Source organism: Melozone crissalis, unplaced genomic scaffold, assembly GCF_028551555.1.
Source record: "Melozone crissalis strain CALT ecotype California unplaced genomic scaffold, PUWL_Pcris_2 ptg000027l_1, whole genome shotgun sequence".
Lineage (NCBI taxonomy): Eukaryota > Metazoa > Chordata > Aves > Passeriformes > Passerellidae > Melozone > Melozone crissalis.
The window spans coordinates 78,933,772-78,955,621 of NW_026535805.1; the positions used below are offsets into that span (position 1 = coordinate 78,933,772).

The window sequence follows — 21,850 nt, forward strand, 5'->3', positions numbered from 1 at the left end:
TAGTCATGCAAAATGGGGCAAAGATGAAAAATAGACAAACATTACAGGACTTATGTAGTCCTGAGTACTCTTATTTATTCCTTCAAAGGTGCAATTTTGTGCTGGCACAAGCAGTCTTGGTTGTGTAGCAGTTCTGACATTTTGAAGTCTTAGTAAATTATTCTAGGATACTTTTCTTGTGGGGTGCAAATACTGTAACATACTGCTTTCACAGTTTTTAGTTTCCTAATGGACTTCCCAATGTTCATAGTATAAGATAATGTGGAATATTAAAAGGTTTTCCTAAATAATCATGTTCTAAAGCATGTTCAGCTTATAATACAGACAGCTGAAGATTTAAACTTCAAGTTGTCTACCTGAAGTTGGTCTTTTAGCCACTGGCTAATTGATCTAATTGATTTTGACCAGCTGTCTTAGTGTCTTCAAAACTTGACAGTATTTGTAAAGATGTGTGTTAAACCTTTTACTTTCTTATGATCACCTGAGCATCAAAGTGACATGACAGAAGGACTGGTTGGTTTAGTGGCTACACAGTTAAATATCTGTTGCAATCTCCAATTAGTCCTCTTAAAAAGGGAGCATGAACTGATGATACTACACTGCTACAGCTTGTTTTGTGTTGTTAATTGAGGTCAGTAACAGCCATGTCTTTCATCCATGATGTACTTATGTTAATAGGAGAATCTGGTACAGAGTCCAGTGATCAAAATACCTTTAAATTAATTTCATTTGATTAACATTTTTTGAACGATAATTGAGTGGCTTAGCTTGCTTTTATTCACTGCTTTAAGCTGATGTGCTAGTATTGTATATCACTTGCATGCAGTTGATTACTTTTAGTCTTTTGTTATTGCTGAATTGAAGATAGATCTGAAATCCTTAGCCTGAAAGGGTTCACTTTAAAGTTCTTTGGAGTTCACAAAACGGTAGTAGTTTGTATGCTGGCTAGTGACTTCGACTTTTCAATGCTTGAAATTAAGAGCTAGAATGAGAGGAAATGAATGTTTTACTCTTTCCTTTGAATTACTGTGTGGTAAATGAAGTGCCAATGTAACTGTCTCTTAATTTAATTCTTCCTCCTAGCTCTGTACTCAATCATTCTGTTCTGCGTCTTTCTGTGGATTCCCTTTGTCTATTTCTACTATGAGGAGAAGGAAGAAGATGATGGCAACACATGCTCAGTAAGTTTACTCTAGTAAATGCACCAAGCAATGAAAAGGCAAATCATTATTGCCAAAACATGAAAGCAACAATGATTTTTTAATTTACAAATGGTATTAACATTGTGATATTTAAGTCTATTGCTATAGTTCCATAAAAATCCTGGAGCAGTTCTTAGTAAGACCTAATCTGGCATTGTCTAGTCTAAGCACTGTGGTCTTACATGAAATGAAACTTTAGTGAGATAAGTAATTAATGTCTGTATTTTCGTGAAGTCTTGAAACTTTCTAAAAATTCTTTTGAGGAGAATGTCATGCACAGGAATTTAAAACTTCTTATGTGAGACTCCATAGAATAAAAACCATATATAGTGACAGCTTTTAAAGTAGAGAATAACAAGGTGGTTCTGATTCTGGAATAGGTACTCAAATTTTGTCTTTCTACTGTAGTGTTTGCTTTTTTTCCGTGAAGTAGGTGGTAGTAATTTACCTGAAGCTAAGATATTTACTTTTGTAATGCTCTGGTTTGAGACCTGCCAGGGAATACAGTAACTGCATGCCAGTAAGGTACTATGTTTCAAATGAAAATATTTTTCTACATAATCTTCTGATCAATTAATCATGATTGTTATCCCTTCTGTTTAGTTGTAACCTTAACATAAGAAGACTTCTAATAATAGCCATAATATAGAGTATTAGGAGTATATATTTTCTTTTAGTGTATTTGCAGTGAATATATCCAGGCTTCCATCCACAGCTGCTCGGATGCATAGCTTATGGTGGAAGCAGAGTTCTATGTCGTTGTTCACAGCTCTCAAGCTATGAGATATTTCAAGAATGTATGCTTATGAGTTATATATAAAACTACTCATGCTCTTTTTGGAGGTTTTTTGTAGAATACCTATTATGCTAAGTATAATACTTCACAGTTTGCACAAATCCCTTTATATTCATTTTATGTATTAACTTTCTCTTTAATATTCAGCAGGTTAAAACTGCACTCAAATACACTCTGGGATTCATCACAGTTTGTGCAGTTCTTCTGTTAATTGGGTAAGTATTTGTATTGAGCACTGTTCTATGCAAGATTTGTTTATCAGAGTTCTGTGCCTCTAAGAGGTAAATTATGATACACTCAATCTGTATAATCAACATCAGCTTAATCACTAATAGGGCTTAAGTATCCTGAGAATTGTGTACCTGAAAAGTAAGAGTTTAACTGGAAGATGATTCTTACTTATGGGGGTGCTTGTGTTTCCAGGCTGATTGAACGTGCAGTGCAAATTGGTATCAAGGACATGGTGGCTTTGACACAACTACATTAATGCTTCAGGGTACAACAGGAGTAAAAAATTTGTCCTAATCTATGTTCATCAAATAGCTTTTTGCTTTTCTCAAGCGCTCTTTCTGAAATGGACTTTGCAAAACAGCTTCTTAGGAAAATTATTAGATGCTATGTGCTTATACTTTGCTAAATAGAAATGTTGTCTGAAGAATGTTAGTATGAGGTTATATTTGACTTAATTGTGCCTTGTATGATAAAGCTTTTGCTTGTCTTTGTTTAAAAGGTAAATGTTACTGAAGTGAGTAACCTGTTTGCAGCAAGTGCCATTGTTCTGAAACTCCAAGTAGTAGCAGAAAATTGATTTCAGATCACCATTAAGCATGACATGTGCACACCAATACTGAATCTTTCTCATGCCTGCTGTATCATAAGCTTTTTAGCATTTTGACCTCAGCAATAAAGTTGGTAAAAGTTGCAACATGTATGCTAAAATGATCCATGTCAGAGTACTGGAGTGTGAAGTAGAAACTAGAGTGAAATTAATGCTTCCAGTTGTACACCATCTTACTGGAATATTGTTTTAGTTTTGATAGAAGTTAAAGGTATGTTTCTATCAAGTCTCTTGTCCTTTTAAGTGAAAGTAAGGTATTTGCTCTTATAAGAGATTGCAGGAGTTTGTTACCTTAATCATTGTCTAGAAATGTTGCTAAAATTTCTGGCAAAAGCTGTTTCTGACAGTTAGTTCACATCATAGGTATGGATCGATGTATTGTGTTACACATCCAGTTTGGAAATCTTTGTAGTGTCTCTAGTAGGTGTCTGCTGAATCCTCAGTAACTGAAGGCATGTTTGTTCCTCCCTCCCAGTAAGACAGAAGAAGGTAATTCTTGTATTTCCCTTTTAAGAGAAACTACAAGACTCCCTTCAAGAGGAACAGGTTGAGGAGGCAACTGAGGTGTCTGTGCTGAAGAAAAATGTGAACTCTATTTCCAGTATAGTTTTATTCTAGATTAAGTAGCATGTGTCTCAGTGTTTATGTATATGTTTTTTCTGAAGTTACCTTATTCAGCTGTTTTCGTAGCAAGGAAGTGGCCACAGAGTTCCAATGTGACCAGAAAGAGATGAACATGTTGGAGCTGAAGCTTCTGTCTGAGTGGTTTGACTGTAGTGAAGAATACTCTTGCAGTAGTGGGAGATTCTCTCTGGTGGTTAGGATCAGAGTAATGTTAAATAGGCTGGAATTTTATGTTCTGGTTTTGACTCTAGGTGTCTGGGCTTAATGACCTAGAGTGCTGCTGCACACAAGTTGAGAATTAGGGAGATAGGAATATTTCCTGCTGGGTGCCTAACAAATAGCCTTTTTCCTGTGCTTACATGGCTGGTGTCTCATGCCAGACAACCTCCATTCTGATTGGTTTAGGAAGTAATCTGTATGATTAAAAAAGGCCAACAAATAGTTTAAAGTCTACATAAGGAATTTTTTGCCTCTTCCCTGGTCGGCTGTCCTGAAATGAACTATAAAAGCTATATTAAGCTATTAAGCTCAAAGTTTGAGTGTCTTTTTTTACTGGGATGTTGCCCTGCTCCACTAGAGATCATTGTGACTTTTTTGGGAAGCAAATGTGTTTAGTGCCACATAGTATTGGAAGTTTTTCTGACTTGATAACACAGCTCAGTGAGCAGGATGTTGTTGTCCAAATTATCAGGAGCAGTGTTTGTACTACTTACTTTACTTGTCTGTTACAAAACAGTTGTCTGGCAAAAATGTGCATGTCTGAAATACTTAAATCCTCTGCACACAAATAACCTGATACAGAGTACCATGAAAAACAAAGTATAGGGCAAATTTATACTGGGATGCTCAGAACTAGTTTTTACTTATCATGACTTTCCCTTCCCATAAGCTAGGCCCTTTTCCTCTACTGTCTCTAAATGTCATGTGCTTCTCAAGGGGCTTGACATACTGCAATTTACATTAGGGAACCCTGAAGCAGTCTAGTATGGAAAAAAGGCTGTTTTTGAGGCTAATGAACATTTGGTTCCAAAATGCCTGCTTCTCTGGCTGTCAGTGTTTAGAATTAAACTGGTTACCTTAGATTTTTTAGAACCATTAGCTCTTAAAAAGCTATGAATATATCTAATTATCCTATAAATAGTTATGCAAATTATATGACAGCAGAATACACTTAAGGAAACGAGTCTAAATCTGGTGTGTTGAAAAATAATTTCCTAAGGATGACAGTTAATGGCACTCTGATTTAAGAATCAACTTTATCCATCTACACTTGTGTATTAGCCCTGCCAAGAGTGAATAGTTTTAAACTGCTTGTCTTGCATTTACTTTCCTTTTTCTGCAGCCTAGATATTGACCTAGATTTTAATCATAATTTACCAAGGATGTGTTTTAAACAGCGTAGCAATTTGCGTCTATTCTTAAAATTACCACAGTTAATAATTTGTGTCCAAAACTCCAAGTATCAGACACCACAGCTGAGCTGTTTTGTTTGCTTGCATTACCTAAATTTATAACCCCTGTGTTCCTTTCTGGGGCCTTTGGTGCATGGAACTTGAGCAGGAGCAGAATCAGATGTCCATCTCCTTCAGTCAAGGTTTATCTGAGTACTGATTTAAGAGTATAATGTATTCAGTAGCCTCTGCTCTGATTAGTGTCCTTTGACATGCTGGTTCAACCAAAAAAAAAAAAAAAAGGAATCTTGTTGTTCTCAGTGGGAAAAAAAAGGCAAGCAAGTTATAAATACCCTAAAATGTTCTTCCATCTTGTTTGTTTCCTGCATGTGGTCCACAAATAGCAAATCCATAGTCGTGCTAAAATAAAAAGGACTTGAGCTATGTTCTCAGTCTCCTTTAACCATTTTTAGCAAATAAACCTCCAGTTATTTATTTTTATCATTTATAAGTAGAGATGTTGCCTAACTTGGTTTTAATACCTGTGTCTTCATTTTGTCTGGATGCTGCTGTACAGAAAGCATTACTGCTAGAGGCAGATACAAGAGCTAAATCCTAAGTCAACAAGCATGTGTCAACTTAAGCAAATGCTAGCCCTCAGTCTGCCTCTTGCACAGTCAAGAAGCTTTCTTTAGAAATTAAAATCTTGAGTTTTAAAATGTCAACTTTTTTTTTTTTTTGGCAGAGTGTCAGTATTTTTTGGTTTTGATGTGATGATTATGTGTGCGCACAGTTGGTGTAGCCCTAACCTTGTAAGCAAAAGCATGTTTTGTACTTTGAGACTGCTCCTGGAATATATGTATTTGTTTGGGACTTCAAGCAGGGGTCTAATCATGTCATAAAAATAATATCAATTTCTTACCCAAGTCCAAATGATAGTTATGAACATTCTTTCTGGACTTAGGTGTGAGTTCTTTCATTCTTTGCCTAAAGTGTTTCCCTCTAAATCTGTCTTCCCTGTGACTTGTAGACATTCTATTTCATGTCTCAAAGCTACAGTCTCAGTGTTTTTTTTGGTATGGAGGCACTGTTTTTGCAGCTATTACAAACTCAGCTGTTTTGTCTGTACAGGTGCTGAAGAGTTATTCTTATTAGTTGGCTTTAGATGGTGAGCCTGACAACAGGAAGCTTTCAGCCAGGGGACTGTTTTACCTGACATTGTTCTCTGAGCATTCTTTGCTAGTGTGCTTATTGGAAGTACAAAACAACTTAGTGAAGTTCCCTGCAGCTCAGTTTTCTGGGCTAAGTACAGAACAAAGAATGGAATGGAGCAGATGTGTTTAGTTGTAATAATGGAAGATAAACATGTCCCTTTTTATTTCAATGCTTGTTCAAGAAATCATTAATTATTTTATTTTGTGTATATTTGAGAATTTGTCTCAATTGATGCTTAAAGTGTATTTGCTCCTCTGCATATGAGTCAAATCAGGATAGTACATCTTATGTCCTTTAATATACTTGAGTGTGGAGTCCTTACCTCTTTTAGGATGAGTAAATAGAAAATCACTTGTTCATTGACCTCAGACCTGACTGTACATGCACATGCATGTACTCTGCTGATCTAAATGCAGAGGAGAATGTGAATAAAATGGAACACTGCCTTTTCTTCAGGAATGAATGGGTTTCTATTTTCTTAATTTAGAAATAGAGTTCTTCCTATTTTTCAATAATTAGGGTAAGAAAGATTTTTTTTCTGTATTACAGTGCTTTTGTTCCTTTGGATATTCCCAACAAGAAGAATTCCACAGAGTGGGAGAAAGTGAAGCTCCTGTTTGAAGAATTTGGAAGTAGTCGTAAGTTTGAGATTTGTTCTGAGCTTTGCATGAGTTGCTACTCTACTAACCTCTGCCACTTGTTCATTGACTGAACAAGATAATTAACTTCACTGGTGGCAGTTTTCTAATTTTTCTCTGACTACTTACCTAGAGTAGGTCTTTACAATAAGACTTCCTGTTCAGAGCAAAACAAAAATTAGGACTATTGTGAAAGCAGACACTGCCAGCGTCTTGTCTCTGTTCTTTAAATACAAGTCCCCATTTGACAGCAGGGACTCCAATGTTGTGTCCACTGATATTTATGGTGGGGAGAGGGGATACTTGCTTCCATAGACTTCACTTAGCTCTTAAATGCTGCTTGGATGCTGAAGTTCACTGACTTTGAGGGTATGATGAGTGTGTGATGGTTGTGAAGACCATTGTCTTGTGATGGTCTTCATTCATTTACCCAATGAAATGCAGTACTGCTGTTCACTGTAAAAATGAGATGAGTTGTTCTGTCTATTTGGATGGGAAAGTCTTGTGGGTGTTACAGCTTCTTCCCTTTGCTCTTACAGTACTGACCTCTTCTAAAATTGTTGTTAGTAGTTGTTATACTTTACAGTAGGGCTGTAAAGAGCTGTTGAGAAGACTAAACTCCATGGAATAGTGTTTAACACTTGTGGTGTAGTTCATGTGCTTAGCCAGGGTATGTTTTCAGGGTAAAGGTGTGAGGGAAGTGTTTTATAGGTGAGCTAAAACAGACTTGATGTCACTTTTCAAATACATTCAAGAAAGGGTAACTAAAAGTTGTTTATCAGTATTGGTGTCTGTGTGAATGTTTTAGGCTATAATCATACAAGCCTTCATCAGGTCATATTCAGCATTAGTCTAGGAATTCTGTACTGAATATAAGTTCCCTGCAATGACATATACCAAACACTGACAGAGCTGGCTAATCCCTTCAGGACCCATCAACTTTATATGTACAGTTTGCTTAAGTATTCTCCAACCTGATCCTCTTCCACTAAGGGTAAATATTCTTCCAGTTTTTCTCACTCTACTCCCTGGCCTGGATTTCCTGAAGTCTAGTCTTTTACTAGGAAGACTGAGGTAAAGAAAGCATTCAGTGGCTCAGACTTGTCATTGAAAAGTCTTGTCTCACCAAGTCCCCTGCCCCATTCAGCAACAAGCCCCTCTTTTTCCTCTCGCCACTTAAATACTCAAAGCCCTTGTTTGCTGTAACATCCTTGCAGGGTCTTTAATCATAATATGTTCTGTGCTGTAATCTGTGCTTGTAAGCATAGGAGATGGGGAGGACAAATCCATAGCTTATTGAATGTTTTGGCTGTCTGCTTGTTGATGTTCCTCTTGCTTTGCAAAGATTATAACAGCTCAGGATAAAATGCTGCTTAAAGTGTTTGTACAGGTTGTGATAATGGTTGAGCTGAGATGTAAGCTAATGTTTCCAGGTGACCTTGATATGACTGTAACAAAGTATTTGGCTGCTTTTGCTATGAAATACAGTATAGCCTATGTTTATTTCTAGGAAAGTAAACTGATTAGGATGCTGGGTTGGGATGTGAAAGTCTGATTTTGTTTTCTATCAGCCTTCTCTTGTGATTTGTAGTTTCATAGGATAATTCAGATTGAATAAACCTCAGGTTATCTATTCAAATCTGCACCAAGAAGGAGGTTGTAAGATCAGACTGGGTTGCTCAGGGCTTCATCACCTAGCTCTTCAAAACCCCCCAAGTTTGTAGACTGAACTCATTCTGGAAAAATCCCTCACCTGTTGTGGATATGCTTGCTGTCACCCAGCTGTCTCACACTTGACAGCTGTGCGCCACTGAAGAACCTGGTCTCCCCCTGTTTGCTAAGCAGACAGGATGTATTGGGGGTCTCCAAACCTGTCTCTGTTCCAGGCCAAACAAGCCTGACTCCCTCAGCTGCTTTGCACAGCATGTGCTCCAGCTTCCAACCACTGTAATTCTTCCCTTAGCTTGCTCACATTTATCGGTCTTAACCTGCAGCAGGGGCCTCAGAACCGGTTGCACTGTATGGTCCCTTCCTTTAATAGATGGACGTGCTGCTGTTGATGCAGTCTGGGATGCCATGGGACTTCCATGCTGGCACAGCATGCTGCTGGCTTATCTTCAGATTGCTGTCTCCCAAGACCCTCATGCAGGGATCCCTTGTGTTTTCATTGAGCTACTCCACAGACGGCAACTCTCTGAAAAGGGTTCTTTTGTGTTCCAGGTGTTGGAGAAATAAGGACAAAATGCTTGTCTGTTGTCTTTACTTGTGCCTGTTGTCCTGTTTTTATATTTATTTACCCCTTTCCTTTGTCTGTCTGTAGTGGCCCAAGAAATACAAAGATCTTGAGATGTAGAACAAACATCCAGTCATCACTTGGTAGTTGGTTCTGCGGTTATGAAAGAGATGCAAACTCATCCACTGAGGCAAAGCCTGATAATATACTGCTGGTATACAATTATCAATTTTTCAGCCAGTTAGTTTCTTAATGTTGCATTGAGCACAGTTCAGACTTCTAAAGTGGATATTGTATGTTGGTTTCAAATACTTCAAATACAGGAGGATCATCAGATACGGTGTGTAAGTACATTGTGTGATATGTTACAAATAGGGGCCACCTGAGGGGTATTTTTTGCCCCCTAAACTTCAAAAACAACTCAAATTTTCACAGGTACTGAAGGAAAAATGGTGCTAGGTGGGTTTTGGTAGGTTTTTGGGTTTTTTAATAAGTTTTGAACATAGCTGTATTGTTTGAAACACAGGAACACATTGCTTTTAGCTCTGGGGAAGTTGTTTGGTGTTATCTAGCAAAAACAGTGAAGGAGAGATTTGAGCAGTGAAGTTGGATTTGGTTGTGCTATTCTATTACTTTTTGGTGGTTTTGGAAGGAGGCCTGTAGGGTTGGTCAGAAGAGGGGTGCAGTTTCCCATAGAGTAAGGTTATGATTTCTCAGTTGGCGACTGCTTGGTGCTGTGCTCAGTAAAAAAGAATGGAAACTAGCCAATGAATGGAAGCAGGCTAGTATATCTGTGTGAGTAGAAATAAAAGTTATTGTAAATTTTTGAGTTAAGTAGAGGGGAGGACATGGGGGAAGACAGTAAACTCTGGTTATGACTGAGCATAAACATGAAATTGTTTGCTGAAGGTCAATTTCTGTGATTTACTATAAGTTTCAGTGTTACTAAGTGACCAAAGCCACTTGTGATGTCTTGTGTGGTGAGGTCAGGGACAGAAGATTTTAGTGAGTTAAATGCCTTTTATTTGGTCACTCTTTTACTGTCTCTTAAAATTACTATAGTTATGAGGCTACATTAACTCTATAGTCCCCTGAGCTTTGTCCAGTTTGTTGGTCTGTAAATACATTGAGTGAAGCTGAGGCTTTTTTGGTTGGTTAGAGGATCCATACTTGTCTGATTCTGGATAATACTGTTAGTAGGAGGAATCAAAACTAAGTAGCAAACAAAACTAAGATGAACCATCCAGAATGCACATGAAAGTTGTGCAAGTTACCACAGCGCCCTGGGAGGCCAGAAATAGGTCTTGAAAGGGGTATTAGAAACTTATGGGAGCAAGTTCATTAGTGTCTTTTCAACCAGTTGGGTCAATGTAACTTCTGTGAGCTTGTGAGAATGACAAGAGTCTCTCCTGGATCCTGCAATTTCATATAAAATCTGTTCTGGTCAAAAAGCTCTTTTAGGTAAGTTTTTCATCTGAGTTATAACTTTTAACTATGTTTTCATCTTTCTCATGAACTTAAATGTGTTCTGGAAACTAATTTAGGAAGAACTGTTCTTACACATCTACTGTATTTTCAACAAGTTGTTTTTTTTTTTTTTTTTTTTCAGATGGCTTGACTGCACTTTCATTTTCCATTAGCTCCTTGACTGTGATTGGAATGTTGGCAGCTATCACTTACACAGTAAGTTGTTATGCAGCGTTTTCAGATTTTTACCTTCATGATACTTGTGGTTATCACAGTCTCTACCTGTGTGGAAAACTTGTCATACTGAAAAGATTCAGCAGTGTCTTTAGCTCTGGATTTTCATGGTTTGTAGTAGTCATTCTAAGTTCTAAATTTTTTGCTGCAAATTTAAGGACTGCTGTTTTGGTAGTGAGCAGAGATCAGACTTAATTCTGATGTGTTTATGGAAGGGGATGTCACATCACTTATGACTTGTAACACAGTCACTGACTTTATTTTTTTTCTCCACTCTGACATTAGGAATTAAATGTTGCACTTTTTTTATTCATTGAACTGTGGCATAACCTAGAGTTGATATGGAGCTAAGGTACTGCAGTTCCTTATGAGAGGGATTTGGAAGGGTTCATTCTGTAACCAATTGTAAATGGTATGATTAAGGTTATGTTAGTTTAACTGCTTGACTCTTGCTTTTACATAGAGAGAAAAGGAACTGTTTTAACTTACTGACATTGGTCAACATTTAATGCTTATGTGGTCATTTGCTTTTCCAATTTATTCTATTTCTTCATTCAGTGAATAATCAGCATGTTTGTAATGCTACATGTTTTAATTTGTTGTCAAGGTAAAATTTTGCAACAATGAAGCAGCTTAAAAGCTTAAGATAACGGGCTGATAACAGACAAAGCTTTAAAGTTTCTCAGAAATTACTGTTTTTCTGACAGGTTTTTATCTTTAGATTCATGTCCTTGCTAATATAATGTTTTCTTCCATTGGAAGCTGACTCTAACATAGTTGTTCCTATCTAGATTTGCTAGTGAATTTTAAGTGCCTTTGTAGCCATAGCTTGTGCAATAAATTATTTTGAAGCATTGGTACCCAAGAAGGTGTCTGTTTTAGGCAAACTGTAAATCTATAAAACTTGAAAAAGGATTTAAGAAAGAGGGAAGGGGGTAAGTGCCTATGAAATACTGCCTTTAGAATGTTAAATGAGTAACAAGTGCAGCTAATGATTTTCTGTCTCTCCAGCTGGTGTAAGTTACAGCAGAATTATGGAGGGCAGTTCAGTACAGGTTCACAGATGTGTCAGACCCCTGACAGCTTAGTGGCCATCAGGGTCTGTGCAGTAGGTAGGAGAGCAACTGGGTGGATGAACTAGTGGGTATTTTAGGTGAGCTGAATTGCTCTCAGCCCCATTGGCGAAGTCCTTTAACCTGATCAAGATGATAAATTTTATTACTTTAAGCCTTTTCTTAAAGTGACATGGGTCATTAAATTATTCAAGCTAGCTTGCTGACATCTGGATCATGTAATGGTCAAAAAAGATCTAGACCTCCACTTAGCCTGTAATAATGTGCCAGATTTTAATTAGTTTCCCTTAATTAGGAAGAAAAGATCCATTTCTTGTTTGAATTGCTGAAGAGCACATACTGTATTATTTTAGCTATGATGCTAACAAAAGAAAAAACACCTTAGCTGAGAGAATGATACCAGTGTTTTGTTCAAACAACCAAGTATGGTTTTTATAACTGTTTGCAAACATCTAAAATATGAGATTGTGAAAATAAAGCCACTTTATTCCTGACTGAAGTGTAAACAATGTACAACAAAAACCTTAGCAGATGTGGCACTTTGTGATATGGTTTTGTGGGCATGGTGGTGTTCCATCAAAAGTTGGGCTTGATGATCTTGGAGGTCTTTTCCAACCTTAATGATTATGTGATTCTTGGAATTTTTTTCAATTTACTGCTAATATTTCCTACTTCCAGTGTTATTGCCGACTTATTTTTGAACCCATACTGGTTGTAGGCACCATTCAGCTGAGTATCACAGTATGCTTCTGTCTTCAACACTAGCTGAACCTGGAAATATGTGGAACCTGGAAATCCATGTTCAATAATTCCAGTGTTCTGTATTGTCTGTGTTTTCTCAGATGAAGACAATACCTAAATCTTCAATACTGTTGCTTTAGTGTCAATGTAACTACAACTTATATAAATACTGAGTGATAAATGAGGTGAAACATCAGGCATGAGAACTAACTCTTATCTGAATGTCTTAATTACTAAGACTTTTGTGCTAATTTGTTGCTTTGTAGACTTCAGCTGAGCTGTTTATGCAAATGCCTGGAGTGTGAAATTGATTTCCTTTATTTTTAACTGTTGTATTTCATTCTTCTGTAACTCTCTGTTTTACAGTAGGTGTTAAGGGAGAGTGGGAGAAATGGAGGAGTTATTTTACATAAGTTTTGGGCATGAGCTCACACAGGAGTGGGTTGTTATGTATGTCTGATGTGGGGTTTTTTTTCATTGTTTGCAGGCAGTTGTAGAATCTTAGCAGTGAGCTGGCTTTGATATATGGGTGGACTGAAGTACAAATGTGTCACAGACAGTGAAAAACACCTATTAGAAGGTCTGTTTTCCTACCTGGAACAGTGTTTTCTTTGTTTTTTTTATGAAAGCTTTAGAGCTTTCATGACACCTTTCCCACCAGCAGTGATGGTCAGGCTTCCATATTTAAGCTATTTTCACCTGCAGCAGCATGGGCTGGACTTATCCCTGTGGTATGACATAATGCAGAAATTGCTTTAGTAATGAAAAGTTTCTGGGTTGTTGTACTTGCCTGAACTTCAGGGAGAGGTGGACTTAGAGTGTCTTTGCCAGTTTGGATTACTCCACTCGCTCTACTTCAGAGCAGGAGAACACAATTCTGGAAGGAGTGACTCTTTTCTCTTGCTAGTTTCCCATGTCTTTGTGTTGTGGGGTGGGTTTTTTTTGCTGTATTAGCCTTGTGTAAAAAAATCACCTCTAGGTGAGACAGACATGAGTGCACAGACAAGTCTTTGTTTTTCAGGTAGCCTTCTGCTGCCTATCAAATTGTTTATGCCAGTTTCTAAAGGTGGGAGATCTTTGTGCTTAGTCATCAAACCACTCTTTGATCATTGGTATTAGTTGTTGTTTTTAAGCACAGAAAGAGAATATTATAATGTAAGAGTGAACACAAGAACTAGGACACCTATTTCAAAATTTTCCACAAATGCTTAGTAGATGATGGAAAAAAGGATAGGGATACCATGTGTGGTCTGAGTTCCTGTGTCTCTGGACAGAGGTGATCTCAGATCTGTGGTTTACACAGTGAAGAGTTCAGGATTTGTGGTATAGATGTATCTGAAATTTTTTGATTTTCCCCTGACTTCTGCATATCCTCAACCTGTTTCAGTGCCAGAGTTTGCTATTCCATTCTTAAAGGGAAATTAGGAACAGGTCTATCTGGTCTTCTATGTGCTCATTCACAGTAAAGAAAAAAATCTTAATGCTAAATGCTTGCCTAATAAAGGTTGTATTGTAATATGTTAGCAAATCCCTTCATACCTAATTAAAAATGGCCTTACATTGAATGCCTACTATAACAGAAAACACTAAAAATAAATAGGAGTGCTGTGACTGCAGTTGACTGATTTCATCTTAAAATGTTATTTACGGAAGAAACCATGAAAGAGATGAATCAAGTGATTTTATTAACGTCTCTGGCAGTGCAATTTATCCATTCTGCAATTAGTTAAATGTATGTTAACAGTACTGCTTTGTGTGGCCTTCAGCATGAAGAATTAGATGATGGCTGCTCTAAAATTGAATTTGTGTTGTGGTAATATGCAATAATGTGAGAAGTTGGAGGGAAAAGGCTTTGGCACTGTCAGCAGGTAGCTTTGAATTCGAGTAGAAATGGAGAGCAAAAGCTCACTTCAACCTGTGTATGTGCCCAGGCTTCCTTTATGAATGCATATCCTCCTGCTTCCACAGGAGAAGGGATATGGCACGGTGGTGTTACTGAGGCTGTAAATGGCTGCAGTTTCAATTATGGAACTAACAAATTTACCCCAAGGACTAATGTAGTTAAAACCTAGTTTTTAACCATCAGTCCAGTGTTTGGGGCCTCTCAAGGCCCTGATTGGTTTGTTACATTACTCTGAAGTACATGGTGAACTGTTAATGCAATGAAGAACAGAATTCTTATCAGATCATATTGTGTTGTAGCATTTGATATGTTGGGATTTGAGGGTGAAGGTGACAGTTGAGGGACAGTACAAACTGAAACATCGTGCTGGACTGGATTTGCAGATAACTGAGCACCTGTGTTACTGGCTATGATACATACGTAGGTAATACTACAGTTCAGTGGGGTTGTCATTATATTAGATTGCTGGCTTCCATTTTCTGTGGCTTCAAACATCAAAATCACAGTAAATTTGATGTAGTGGTACATACAGAGAAGAGCTTTTCTTGCAGTTTGAGGGGAAAATGCAGAGTTCTGCTTTTGAGTTGTGAGCTTTTCCCCGGCATCTGAATGGGGTAGGATGAAGTACACTGTTAAAACTGAAATTGCCAAAAAAATCAAATTTCTTTGGTATGAGAAGTTCCCGATCTCCTCAATTTCTGTGAAATACTAGTTAAAAGATTTTGGAGGTATTAGTAATAAATACTGATCCTGAAAGCATCTCATCCCTTAAGGTAAATCACTGGGGAGGGCTAATAGAATGGAAGAAGTTAGTGGAAAAGTTGCTTTTCCAAAAAAAGGTCAGTGAGAAAATTCACAACTCCTTTAATTGCTGAATTAGCACAGAAGATTGTCTATGTATTTGGTACCTACTAAAAAGCAATAATTATTATAGGAATTAGATTTTAATTCAAGTTTCATGCTTGCTAGGAAATATCTCAAGGAATCCAGTGCAAAGTAAATGCTTTATGGTATTTCTTAACACCATGTCATTCAAATGAGAAAATGAGTTGCAAGGAAGATGATTAAGGAGTATGTAGAGGATTTTGACTTCACACTTTAAATGGACCATAAATTTGTTTGTTCTGTTTAGTTTTCCATGTGGTGATATTTGGGGCAGTCCTGCAGAATGTGGCAACAGTGTCTCACCTTATTAATAAGTCCATAGCAGTAAATTCTCAAATTCCTTCCTTACATTTGCCCTAAAAACTTCCACTTAACTTTAAACTTTCACTTTTTTAGTTTTGGGTTTTTTGATTTTGGGTATTTTTTTTTAAATTATGGTCATTGCACTGAACAGTTATTTTTCCTAAGGTACTTACTTTTTTCAAGATGTGGGCACAGAACTGAATTGTCTAAATTTCCCAAAAGCTTCAACTGTAGCAGGCATATAGCTTAGGACCAAAGAAACCAAAAATTTATTAGATGTGCGGTCAGCCAGAATGCTTTTCAACAGCATGACTTCTTTCTAACTGTGTATAACAGTTTAAATGAGTGCTGTCTCCTGATCTTATTCATATTGCTGCAGTACAATTTTTAAACATAATTCAGAATTCTGGAAGCCAGTTTATGGACAGATCTGCATAGCACTTAATTCTGAAGCTTCAGAAGTTTTATTCTGAAGAACACTTTTGAGTTAAGCTGTTTTCAGAGTAATAATTCCCATGTCAGGCTTCAGCTCTTCCCACACTACTGTACTGTTGCAACAGGCAAACACCATCTCTTGTTGGTCATGTGGCTTAGCCATGTTTGGAAAATCTATTTCTAGCTCACATTGAGCCTCTCCCAAAAGATCCTCATAGAGAAGCTGATGAAATATGGGCTGGATGAGTAGATAGTGAATTGAAGATTGGCTGAATATCTAGGTGTCGCAGACATTTTTTCACAGAAATCCTTTCTTTCAGATTTCTGCATTTTCTGGGAAGCTGAGGGCCCCAGAAGAAGAATGTAAACAATTGTTATCAGCTGCTGTGGAATGTAACAGGGACACCTTGATTGGCTCATGTTTGTATGTTTATAATTGAGGGCCAATCACAAGAGCAAGCCAGGGGACCGAGTCCCTGGGCACAACTTTGTTTGGGATTCTTTCTTTTCTATTCTTAGCTTAGCAAGCATCTGAAACTTCTCTCTTTATTCTATTTAGTATAGTCATAATGTATTTTATATCATATATCAATAAATCCAGCCTTCTGATCAAGCAACAAGATTCACCGTCTCTCTCTCACCAGCAGCGACCCACTCAGGCGCTGTAACATCTGGTGACCCCTCGCGTCAGAGCAAAAATTAATTTGATAAGACCAGAGGAGCAAAATTGCTGCACTGGGTAAAAATCCTGTATGTGTAGCATTTGATGGTTGCTTTGAAGTGACCACAAAGAGAACCTTCTTCTGGAAAACCTTCAGGAAAGATGATGGAAAAGAGCAGCAGACCTGTGGAGCTGGCCAGAGCAAGCTGGACTCTTTCAAAAGGTACTGTGGGCTTTTCTATCCCTGATGAACCAGCCCTTCGTAGTCTGTGGCTGTTTGTATGGCAGACACATGCCTTGCCAGAAGAGATTCAATTCTCCCCTTCAGAGGAGAAACTTATAGCCCTCTGGAACCATTGGTCTAGAGAAGATGGTTGCTTTTTGTCAGAAACAGATCTCTATAAATTCTTTAGATGGGCAAAGCTTTTTGGGTTCTTTACTGATGTCCTGTACGCTTTAGATGCTTTTGTCTGGGAGTGCATGGACTCCATTTTCCAGTTCGTCTGGAGCCAGGGACGTGTCCTGCCTTCTATCTACCCAGCATTTATACAGCTTTTCCCACTTCTGAAACGCAGAACAGCTTGTTTCCAATGGATTTCTAATTGTTATGGCCAGGCACCGTTTCCCCCCTCCTTGGCAGAAGACCCGGTGGGTGATGACTTTGGGCTTTTCCCCCCGCCCTGCTTCGCGGCGGGGGGGGCTGAAACTTCGCTGGGCGAAGAAGTTTTTTTCACTCTTGCTCCGGAGCATGCTCAGATGGAGTTTTCTCCTTCCCCCCCTTCTCTCTCTCCGGGGGGATGGGAGTGGCCGCTCAAGCCAGCGCCGGCCTCTCAGACTCCGCCTTCAGACATGGGGGCGGCACCGGTCTCTGAGGTTTCTCCGGTCCTGCCAGAGCCGTCACTCCAGGAGATCCCGTCTCCGCCTCTCCAGGCTGTCCCGCCCGCGGTTTCACCGGCCTCCCCGCCCCCTGAGCTGTTGCTAGGCAACGACAAGGATGCGTCTCCAGCTTCCGGCTCAGCGTCGGAGAAGGCAGAAGAGACAGCACTTCCTGTGCTTGAGCTGTTGCTAAGCAACAGCGATGCTCCGCCGCTTCTCCCGGTTCCGCTGCTGCCTGTGCCGTGCCTGCCGCCGCTTTCAGAGCCAAGGGACGCAGCAACAGCGTGTTCCCGCGCATCCCCGCCGCCTCAAGGCGAGACAGTTCCTGTTCAGGATGGGGCTGAAAACGGCGCTGAACCTGCGGGACCCTCCGAGCAGCCCGCGGCTGATCCCACTCTCAGCGCGGTTCCCTCCCCAGTTCCGGCCCCCCCCTCGCCGCTCGGACTGGCCGCTCCAGCGGCTCTGGCGTTGTCGGAGGCTCTGTCCTCCGTGTCGGCGTCAGAGACTGCCATGGCACCGGCGGCTGGTTCGAGCCCGGACCGTCCCGGACCGGCTGCCCCCGCAGCTGCCCCGGCCGGGGGTCTCTCCTTCGGTGGAGCGGGGGCTGCCCGCCAGCTGACTCTTGCGGCAGCCCGGCTGCCGGCTTTCAAGCTCGGTGGTTTGGGGGGTGGTGTTTCGGTTGCTGTCCCATGGAGGCTGCCGCCTCTCCTGCGTCCTAGTGGCATGGGGGGGCAGGTGCATCCCGAGAGCCCTGCCTCTGATCCCCAGCCCGAAGGGGATGGGGATGGTGATGCCACGGGGCGGATGAGAGACAAACCCGATGCAGTGCAGGGGAAGATGGCACAGCTGGAGGAGACCATAGCTGGTTTGCTGTGGGAAACAAACATCTCCAGACCCCAGATGGGATTGCTGGGGAAGGCTTCTATTTCCTCACTGCTGGCATGCCTCAGTGGTTTTGGGGAAAGGAAGCATCTCACTACCCGTGCTGCCACTGTGCTGGCAGCAGGGTTCAGGCCTGCGGGAATGCGGAGCCTCTGTCATGGGTTTGGCCTGGGCCATTGGGCTGAGAAAGTTTCTGGGCCAGGGCCAGCATTTGGCCTCCTGATGTTTCTGGGGGTTGTGGTCTATCCGACAGGCCCTGGTCCCCCTTTGTGAGCCAGTTTTGGGGTTCCTGGTCCAGCATGGGCCAGGGCCCCCAGGGCCTTTACTTCTCTGGCACTGCTCTGCTCGGCTGCTGCTCTTTTGCTTCTCGATTAAAAAAAAAAAAAAAAAAAAAAAAAAAAAAAAAAAAAAATTTTAAATTAAATAAAAAAGATTGAAAATAGCGGGCAGCAGCTCTGAAGCACTGAAGCATTGAAGGGTCAGAAAAGGACGTTCCAAAGTTGTTCAAATTGTTTGAAATTGTTTGAAATTGTTGTAGGACTGTCAGTGGGTTTTTGATAACTATTGATAGGATTCCTTTTGCAGCAAGTTTGTTTTCAGGACCGAAAAGGACTCTCAGATGTCCAAAAGAAACAACTTCAGCTGATGGACTGTTCCTGAAACTCAGCTGCATGGACTTGAATTCTCTTTGCATTGTTTTTTGCATTTTCTTAGATTGTAGGATTGTTTTTAGTGATTTGTTAGTATTGTATATTTTACAGGTGAAGAAATTTCCTGTTCATTCCACATCAGCATTTTTCTTTTATTTTATACAATTTAGAAAGGTGAGATGTCGCAGACATTTTTTCACAGAAATCCTTTCTTTCAGATTTCTGCATTTTCTGGGAAGCTGAGGGCCCCAGAAGAAGAATGTAAACAATTGTTATCAGCTGCTGTGGAATGTAACAGGGACACCTTGATTGGCTCATGTTTGTATGTTTATAATTGAGGGCCAATCACAAGAGCAAGCCAGGGGACCGAGTCCCTGGGCACAACTTTGTTTGGGATTCTTTCTTTTCTATTCTTAGCTTAGCAAGCATCTGAAACTTCTCTCTTTATTCTATTTAGTATAGTCATAATGTATTTTATATCATATATCAATAAATCCAGCCTTCTGATCAAGCAACAAGATTCACCGTCTCTCTCTCACCAGCAGCGACCCACTCAGGCGCTGTAACATCTAGGCCCTCTGGATGGTGATCAGTGGCATGAGCTCTAGTTGGAGGGCAGTGACTTGTGGTGTATGGCAGGGATTGATACTGGTTCCAGTCCTGTTCAGTGTTTTCATTAATGATCAGGATGATGGGGGAGAACCCTCAGCAAACTTCACACAGAACTGGGAGAATACCCTCTGGAGTTGCTATTGGAGCTGTCCAGAAGGACCTTGCTAGGCTGGAGAAATGGGCTGACAGGAACATAATCAAATCCAGCAAGGGAACATGCAAAGCTGAGGAGGAATGAGTGTGTGCATAGCCAGGGGAACCACTCAGGAGAAAAGCAGCTCTGAGACTTGGGAGTTCTGGTGGATGCCAAGTTAACCATGAGCCAGGAGTGTACTCTTGCTGGGAGAAGGCCTGTGGTATCCTGAAGTGCACTAGGAGTATTGCCAGCAGGTTGTTGGTGACTCTGCCTTTATTCTCAGCCTTGGTGAGGCCACATCTGGGGTTCTTGTCTTCTCAGTATGAGAGAGATGGAACTGTGGAAGGGAAACTGGTGAAGGACTGCAAAGATAATCAAGGAACTTTCTTCTTATGAAGGACTGGGAGCCAGGACTGTTAGCCAAGACAAAAAGATGACTTAGGGGAAGTCTTATCAACATGTGCAAGCATCTGAAGGAGCAGTACGGAGAGTGTGGAGCTGGGCTGTGTTCACTGGTACCTAGGGATGGGACCAGAGCAGGAGGCACAAGCTGAAACACTCTGCAGGTGTCTGACCACTGGCACAGGTTGCTTAGAGAGATTGTGGAGTCTCCTCCTTGCAGATACTCAGGAGCCATATGTACAGGGTCCTGGACAAGCAGCTCTAGGGAACCCTGCTTGGGCAGAGGTGTTGGACTGGGTGACCTCCAGAGTCCATCCAAACCTCAGGCATTCTGCTGTGTGGATCTGCAGGGTTTACAGTGGTACCAATGGGTCACATTGTACCTCATGGTGTGAGGTGTCTTCTCTTTAAGCTTGGGTCTTGTCTATGAAAGGGTTGAAGTGACAGTGATTGACAATAAGATTGGTTCTTTATTGGATTAATTTTTTCTACAATACTGGTTTTACTGTTAGAACCTCATTTAGCTTGTGTTGGATAGCTATTTATTCCATCACAGCTGTTAATTTGTGGAAAAAATAAAAGATTTATTAGAGATTCTTACTGTGATTTATTCACCTCAGTACAACTAGTATTTCAAGAAGTGTGCTGGGCACTTTGTTGTAAAACTACACCATGTCAGAAAATAAGTAGTTATGTATTAATAACTGCTAGTTTGTGCAAGATTATTCTGTCAGAAGATAGTAATAACTTTGAAGTGCTTTGATAGGTGGCAATTTTCAGAAGCTCACTGGGTGAGTGAAAGGGAGACTGCCAATTCAGAGTAGGGGAACAACCCAACTTTTAATACCTGTTCTTAATCTAAGTAATGCAAATTTCTTTTTCCTTTATTTTGTAACTTTGCAACTTGGTTGGATGAAAAGCAAAGTTGCTTCCTTCTGTGAATGGATGTAAAAATATAAAAGCTGCGGTTATGTTTCTTTTGACTGACTTTGGACTGATACTTTTTTGTATGTCTTTTTAGAAGATAATATTAAAACTTCATGTTGGGTTTCCCTGCTGAATATACCAAAGAATAATCTTTCCTTGATTTTAATTGACTGTTTGGAAGATCAGGAAGGGACAGAAAAGATGCAGCTTGTGTATGCTAAATTTTTAACTTGTTAAGGGAAAAAAAGTAAAATAGCATAGGTGAATAATGTAGATGAAGTCTACAAATGTTCACTTTATACATTATTACTGGCAAGAGCATAAACATATTTCATTTTCTCAAGTACTTGCAATGTTTAAATGAACAACATTATTTAGATCTATGTCTTAATATGTCTTAATTCTCAACACAATTCTTAATTGTTGGTTGCTTATCTGTTTTCAAGCTTTATCACAAAGTCTACTTTTTTGGTATTATGTAATGTATAGTACTGATGTACAATGCTTGATACTTAAAATTGTTTTGTAAGACATGTGAACAGGTGATCTTCAAGAGGGCTCTGCAAGTCCATGACCTTGATGATTTATACTGACAGCTTTCTATGCCTATAAATATGGAATAGTAACAAGAAAATGATAAATTAGGCCTGCAGTGCTATGCTGGTTTTGGCGGGGGGAGAATTTGAAACAGTTTCACAGATGATGTAATTTGCATCTATTCTTTCA

General features: G+C 39.8%; 1 protein-coding gene across 2 annotated transcripts in view; it reads left to right on the plus strand.

Annotated features, from left to right (window-relative positions):
• Positions 1-21,850, plus strand: part of LMBRD1 (LMBR1 domain containing 1) — a 69,399-nt gene that overhangs the window by 12,254 nt on the left and 35,295 nt on the right. Inside the window, exons 4-7 of one of the 2 annotated variants that reach the window (XM_054279884.1) lie at positions 1,084-1,181; positions 2,146-2,213; positions 6,616-6,704; positions 10,547-10,620. In XM_054279884.1, the coding sequence (XP_054135859.1) occupies positions 1,084-1,181; positions 2,146-2,213; positions 6,616-6,704; positions 10,547-10,620 (329 nt within the window). The remainder of the gene's footprint in view (positions 1-1,083; positions 1,182-2,145; positions 2,214-6,615; positions 6,705-10,546; positions 10,621-21,850) is intronic. The other variant, XM_054279885.1, reaches the window with a different exon arrangement.